Below are 7603 nucleotides of genomic sequence, written 5' to 3'. Positions count from 1 at the left end.
ACACACACACACACACACACACACACACACACACACACACTGTTATGGGCGTGTACCTGTGGGTGACTGAGGGCAACGTCCTGAAACCGTCGATCACGAGGAGACGACGCAGATGAGTCGATACTACGTGCGCGTCCCCGCCCCCTCCGCAACAGAAACTGCCTAAAAAAGCTCGTTCACGCTAATCCCTCCTCATTCAAGGTGCGGTCGGACAACAGGTGCGCCTCAAATAGAGATCTCTCAATTACGGAGCGAATAGTCAACATCTCTCCAACAACTTCACAAGTTACTAGATCAGCGAATTTGACCACAAGGACAGAGTAACACACACCGATCGCTTTAGGAAAGCCGCGTAATCCACTCACCTTCAGATTTCCTGCGCAGACTCTTCGGCAGGTGGATTCTCTCCGTCGCACCTCTTTCCGACTCCTTTCTGAAGGCTCGCCATGGCCAACTCGGGCCTGCAGATCCTGGGCTTCGCCCTTTCGCTCCTTGGGCTGATCGGACTCATCATCGGCACTATCCTGCCCCAGTGGAAGATGTCCGCGTACGTCGGGGACAACATCATCACGGCCATCTCCATGTACTCCGGACTCTGGATGACGTGCGCCTTCCAGAGCACGGGTCAGATCCAGTGCAAGGCGTACGACTCCATCCTGCAGCTTGACAGTAAGTGTCCAACATGACTTTTAGGCGTTCGTTACGCGTTGCGTTTATTTCGCCATTGGCGCCCAAACCCCGGAGAGGCCCGTGAGCCTGTGGCGTACTGCTGGCCCCCTGGTGGCCTACCCCCTCCTAGCTGTCCGATTCCAACAAGTGTTTAAACCAGCCTTATCTCTCCAAGTAGCTCCGTTTATGGGCTTCTTTCGACGAACTTTGACCTACACATCTTGACAACACTTTAACAAATCTGTGTGTATTTAAAAAAGTACATTTGGCAGATTGAATCGTGGGACCGTTGAACGGATTTGATTGTCTACATTAGTTCATTTAACATAAACAAGGTGCACTTTATTTTGCCACCTCCCTCTTTGTCTTCTTTCCAACGCGGTCTGCTTTCCCCTGACCAGATGTTGGTAGATGATTAGTTCCTCACACTGAGGGTCTCTACTTCCGCATGCACCTGGTACTTTAGCGCCTCCGGCGTCTAAAGTTTACCTTTTCATTTTTTCCGTCGTCTAAAGTTGTCACAACAAGGTTTGTTTACCGTCACATCAGTGGCCTGAATATGAGGCTGAGTCACCAAACCCAAAGGTTATAAAATTGATGCAATATGAAGTCGAAACCACCTCGGATTTTACAGGGGACTTTTATTTCACACTTAGTCAATTATTAAGACAATGAGGACATTGTTTCCTTCAGTTCCCCCTCTCACACTAACCGGACTAACCCCCACCAACCCCAACCACTGGGATGGCGTCCTAATTCTTAGTGTCCATGTGTATCTCCAGTCATTGTTGAATGCGCAAGACGACCACTCCTTTCTGAATGAAAAAAAAACAACCTCAGATGAAAGGGTGTTTTGTGAGGTGTATGTATTCAATAATTAGTCGTTATGTAGACCAGGTTGTGTTTAGCTACCCTCGATGGGCATCCAGCTCCAATTCCCAGCGAAGCGTTTATTTAATTAGCCTTTTGTTTGATTTATCCAAACATTTGATAAGATATCTGTGCCAAAATAGGCCTTATCAACTCTGCAAACATGAAAACAAGCCAGCTTTGATAGCTGTGTGATTACAGAAGTGATCCAATGAGTTGGTACGCAAGGCCCGGTCATTCCTCCACCACTGCCGGCTGCTGTACGGACGCTCGGGTGGATGTGCATCAAAGCCTCCTAGACAAACAATGGAGTTGTTGTGCACGTGAGTGGTTCTTCATGTTGTGGTGGCCTGGTTACATGGAGTACCAAACTGCTTACATGAACTTCTAATTGAGTCAGAACTCAGCGTTTAGCAGCAGCAGTGTTTCCGCTCAGACTTCCACCTGCAGGGAGATGGACTCCTAAGGAGTGCCTTCCTCTCAGGTGAAATGCGACACCTGGTTAGACCGGTTCAGGCTGACATCACACCGCCTCCCTCCCCCGAGTTTCATTCTCCTCCCCCGCCTCCCCACTCTCCCTATGAAACTGGTTTCTGTGGCTGGTGTGTAGAGGGTGTTGCCTGGAGACTCTAGGAACCACTGTTCTCCCTGGCAGTCGCTCGCCCCTGCTGGGAGTCTCTCTCGCTCTTTCTCTCTTTATTTCTTTCTTTCTTTCTTCCCCCCCCCATCTCTCTGTAGATGGTGCCAGCGGTATCAATCAATAACCAAGCTACTGTATTGTACAGCCTCACATTCCTGCCTCATTCCCTCTCAGGGCCGGCACTATTCGCCCCTCTTGAAGGGTATCTGGTGTTTTTTTTACATTTGAAAACGCCAACAGTATTTGTTTTTACCAAAATACTGGAGGCTGGCTAGTGTTGTCTTGGGGACCACCCTAAAGGCACTGGGTTCGATTCCCAGTGTATTAACCTTTAGGGTTAGGGTTACATCCTTAATGATCTGTATCTAAAATAAGTCACAATGAGATCTGATAAATGATCTTAAAGACTGGTGTAGCCCGCAGTCGGACTCAGTGTGTGTGTGTGTGTGTGTGTGTGTGTGTGTGTGTGTGTGTGTGTGTGTGTGTGTGTGTGTGTGTGTGTGTGTGTGTGTGTGTGTGTGTGTGTGTGTGTGTGTGTGTGTGTGTGTGTGTGTGTGTGCCGACAGCGATATATTGTTTCACTTTCTTATATCAAATGTACTTATGTAAGGCCTGTCTGCTAAAGGACGTATGCTAAAGGCCCTAGCTAACCAACTGCTGTGTCTTCAGGCTCTCTGCAGGCCACCCGGGCGCTCATGATCGTAGGCATCATTGTGACGGGGGCCGGTCTGGGCGTGGCCACCATGGGCATGAAGTGCACCACCTGCGGCGGAGACGACAAGACCAAGAAGTCCCGCATCGCCATGGCCGGCGGCATCATCCTGCTGATAGGGGGTGAGCGGGGGATCTGGGGGCTCCGTGTTTTAGCCTGGGGTTGTAGTTTTTGTTGGTTCTAGTTTTATCGAAGTCTAGTTTTGATGGGGGTTGTAGCACCACTGGTTGTAGTTTATTTTATTTATTTTATGGGGTTTGTCCTTTATATTGTCATACATACTTTTTTTTTTTTTTTTTTGTTGATTGTAGTTTGCGTTTTGTTATGGCCAGGTTTGAGGGGAGTGTAGTTTTGATGGGGCGTGCGGCCAGGTTTATCTGGGGTTGTAGTTGTTACTTCTAGACCATAGTTGCCGATGAGGGTGCTAATGCACTGTCTAGTCGTCTCGTCATGATTGTAACGTCCTGCGTGTTGTTCCTCAGCTCTCGCGGCCATCGTCGCCTGCTCCTGGTACGCCCACAACATCATCCGCGAGTTCTACAACCCCTTCACCCCCGTCAACACCAAGTAGGTCCCGCTCCGCCTGACGGAGACTCTGCACCCAACGCGCTTCACTGAGGGAGGGGTAGTACTGTATACATGTAGGGGAAGCCACCTCCAACCCTGGCCTTTGAATGCCCTCGCTCTCCTGTAAAATGCTTTGTCTCTCTATTGGGGATTTAAATACACTCATTGTAAGTCGCTTTAGATAAAAGCATAAATAAATAAATAAATAAATTAGCTAATTGTAACGGGCATGACGAGGCTGTAGGTCAGGGTTCATGACAAGGCTGTAGGTCAGGGTTCATGACGAGGCTGTAGGCCAGGGCATGACGAGGCTGTAGGCCGGGGTTCCTCCTGGTTGTCCGTTGTTGTTTATCTTCAACCAGCCCTGACGTTCGTCTGCGTTCTCCGTCTCCAGGTATGAGTTCGGGTCAGCCATCTTCATCGCCTGGGCCGGGTCCTTCCTGGACGTGATCGGTGGCGGTATGCTGGCTGCTTCCTGCCCCCGGGGCAAGTCGAAGCCCAGTTACCCCATCTCCCACCGCCCTCCCAGCAGCAGCAAGGAGTACGTCTGATCGAATCCCCGGCACGACCAGCTAAACAAGAGTTTGAACCGACACATGAAGCACACTGTTTTTCTGTGTTCTTATGCTTACCGTACCGCCCAGCCGCCATTTAAAATGTTTAGTTATTTTATACAATTTTAGCAGGAGCCTTGTATTTTATGTTTTGCCTTTTTAAAAGCGTTTAACTTTGTTTTAAACCGTATCTTTTATTTTGAAAAGCTAAGAGGCCAGTTTGGATCCAGTAGGTTAGGCGTGCCTCTGAGTGGAAGGGAGGAAGCTGGCATGGGGTCTGATCCCTCTGTAAAGGGCATTGCGCTGCCGCCTGATCAAATCTCCGTAGGGAACACAGGAAGTCCCACCCCCTTTAACAGGGGTCACTCAAACTAGGTTAGGCAGTCGGGAAAACTTGCATGTTCTGTGGTATGTTTACATTTCTCACATGCCGCATGCTAGACATTTCTGTTTGGTTCCCTCCCTCAGGAAACGCTCACCCTTCAGTTCTCTGTGCCTCACCCCGGCCGCCTTAAAACCTTATTTATACAGATTAATTCTTGTGTATAACTTTGACTCTTCTGTACGAGATAATTTCCCAACGGTGTCTGATTAGAAGAAAATAAAAAAAACTCCCTGTGCCTTTCACACCCTTTAGAGCTAATTACCATCACATACCAAACCTTTGTGGTAGTTTCCGTTACCATCACGTACCAAACCTTTGTGGTAGTTTCCAACGTTTTGATCTCCAGATACGCTCAGAACCCCCCCGTCATCGTGAATTGGACTTTGTATGTTTTGTACCGCTTTATTTTTTTGTGTTATACTTTAGGTTCCCTGTACATAAAATCCAATAAACAAACAAAACCTTTATGATTTGTCATGACTGGAAGTGCTTTGTTGACTAAGTTCCCCCCCCCTCCCTTAAGGAGACTTTGACCTGTCTCTGAAACCACTTGTGAGGTAAGCCATTATTTTCCACTTTCTAGCAGACCATTTAGAGTTAGGTCAATACGTTCCTGGGAGGATGAGTCGGCAAAATATCTATTAACGTAACAAGATAGTTGGAATAGAATGCCGGAGTGAGAAAGTTAAAATGTTGGAGCAGATTTGAACGGACTTCAAAACCCTTTTCAAACCTTGGATTATGTATTATACATACAAATGAATGGCCTCCTAACGAAAGCATGTTCCATTGTGAGCTCATTTTATTAAGGTTAGTGAAAACATTTTCCCAGCAGTCGCTAACGATTCCCCTGCATTGTGATGCCTCTTGAAACCTTTTTTTTCCTTAGATAAATTGATGCCATGACTGCCATCAGTCTTTGTTTGTTTTATGTGGCGTGTGAATCAATATGCCAATGTGAAACTAGTGAAAGAAACCGGAATCCGTTCCGGTTGGTGGGCGTCGACCGCGTCGCTGACAGATCATCGAGCTGTTGGCAGATTAACGAAGGCTTCGTTCATGGGGTTGTGTCGCCATCTGGTGGTCAGTTTAGGGAACAAATGGTGTCGGTCGGCCAGGTATATTGCTCGTTATGTGAGAATTACCAGCATAGTCATTTCTGTAAAGTTTTGTATTTCAAGGGGTATATTTAGCTATATTAATGTATTATTCATACATGTTCATAATACATATTTTCAGAGAAGCATGACATCACTTGGTCGCCAAGGAAAAAATTCGCTTAACGTAGAATTGAAAGGAAAACCTCCTAAATCGATTGTGACTATATCTTATTTTAGGCTTCATAAACGGAGTATTGCTGGACTTCCTCGTGAAGGGAAATGAGCTCGTATTGAAATATCTTTCATACATGGCGCAAAAAAATATATAGTCCAGTAAAAAAAATAAAAAATGCCAACCCACACACGAACACACACAAACATTTTATATATTTATGATTAAAAGCATGTGTTCCTCATCCACTCTAATTCCCCTCCTCTCTATTCTATATGATAAGACAGATATCTTCATTCTATATTATTGAATATGTTTTATCTATATCTTCATTGTCATTCTCATCATTCATCCTGCGTCCCCTAAAGCTCCTCTCGGAACTTGCCTAATAAATATTTCAGTGAGCTGCGGCCCGTCTATTACACACCCGCACGCACGCACGTGCACGCACACACAATCACCCACCCACACACAAAGACACACATTCACACACACACACACACACACACACACACACACACACACACACACACACACACACACACTTATACCCACACACCACACGCACTAACCCCCCCTCCCTCCCCCCAACACCCCCACACACACGCACTTATACCCACACACCACACGCACTAACCCCCCCTCCCTCCCCCCAACACCCCCCCCCCCCACACACACACACACACACACACACACACACACACACACACATACACACACACACACACACGCACGCACGCACGCACACACACACACACACACACACACACACACACACACACACACACACACACACACACACACACACACACACACACAAACAGATTCCCTCTGATTTGAGATGGATAGATCACCCATCATTAGAATCGATTTTACAACTTGTATATTTTACAAGTTTACGCCAACGGAAATCCCGACCGCAATATCTCGTCGTCAGCCCTAATCCAATCAGCGGCCCCGGGCTATTTATCACTCTGAACCGGGTGCGTAGTCTACCGGCTGCTTTTATTATTTAAAAACATTGTGATCTATTCATAACTAGGATGATGAATTAGACGTGTCCAGAACGTGATGGGTTTTAAGTGGTCCTTTCGGACGCAGCGGGACCATGACCTCCACGGGTCTTCTCCTGTTTTTAATAAACCCTCTAACGGGGCCTTTATGAACGAGACAGACAGAGAGACACGATTCCTGCTCCGGTATGAAGACAGACGCATCATTTGTCAGATTTATTTATTCAGCTGCAATGCGGAAGGCAGAGTAGTTATTGTTGTCAAATCAGTTTCTTGTTAAAAGCTCCTTTATTCCTACATCTCCTACATCAATCTTCCTCCCTGTTTATACGTTTATCTCTGCTATGAGCTACTTACTTTATTATTTGTATAATAAACCCTGATGTGTAATATACTTCACTGAACTATATTACCATATGTTGTCTAATGCAAAACAGGTATATGCACTAAAGTTATTCGACGTGCACAATGCGCACATAGTTTCCACAAAGTCATTAACAAAGTAGGCCTACTTTGTTAATGACTATATAAACTCAATATTAGTTTATATAGATTATATAAACTCAATATTATTATATTACTATAATAACATACTAATTTTATTATATTATTTGTATTAGACGCCATTTGGTTACGGTCCTCAGATCACGTTTAAGTCATTCGTCTATGTTTTATTTGATTTTATTTATTTCTGGATTTTCTGCTAAAACAGTAAGAAAGGATGACGTGCAAAAGTAAAATACTTATTTCCAGAATGGTGGTTTGTCATTTGAAGATTGTAATGAGAAAAAACAACAAATCAACAATCCGTGATTAGGCTCCATTTCTTATTTAGGTGATTTAGTTTAAACAAACAAGTAAACCCATACATTTAATTAAGCTGCAATAATAAATTATTCAAATCTACAAAGAAGAAATATG

General features: G+C 45.4%; 2 protein-coding genes across 2 annotated transcripts in view; both read left to right on the top strand.

Moving 5' to 3' along the window:
* Positions 1 to 259: 259 nt before the first annotated feature.
* Positions 260 to 4864, top strand: LOC115547242 (claudin-7-B; the record flags this gene model as incomplete). The annotated part of the gene is given in 4 exon segments (XM_030361310.1): positions 260 to 669; positions 2849 to 3013; positions 3374 to 3458; positions 3853 to 4864. Coding segments are annotated over 4 exon segments (630 nt in total). The 3' UTR covers positions 4010 to 4864.
* A 106-nt stretch (positions 4865 to 4970) lies between these two features.
* Positions 4971 to 7603, top strand: part of LOC115547235 (T-cell leukemia homeobox protein 3-like) — a 14212-nt gene continuing 11579 nt past the window's right edge. Inside the window, exon 1 of the mRNA XM_030361298.1 lies at positions 4971 to 5207. The gene's annotated coding sequence lies outside the window, so the exon portion shown is untranslated. The remainder of the gene's footprint in view (positions 5208 to 7603) is intronic.

This window comes from Gadus morhua, chromosome 7 (genome assembly GCF_902167405.1).
Source record: "Gadus morhua chromosome 7, gadMor3.0, whole genome shotgun sequence".
NCBI lineage: Eukaryota > Metazoa > Chordata > Actinopteri > Gadiformes > Gadidae > Gadus > Gadus morhua.
The sequence above is the reverse complement of the archived record's forward strand: the minus strand, read 5'-3'. Positions and strand labels throughout refer to the sequence as shown.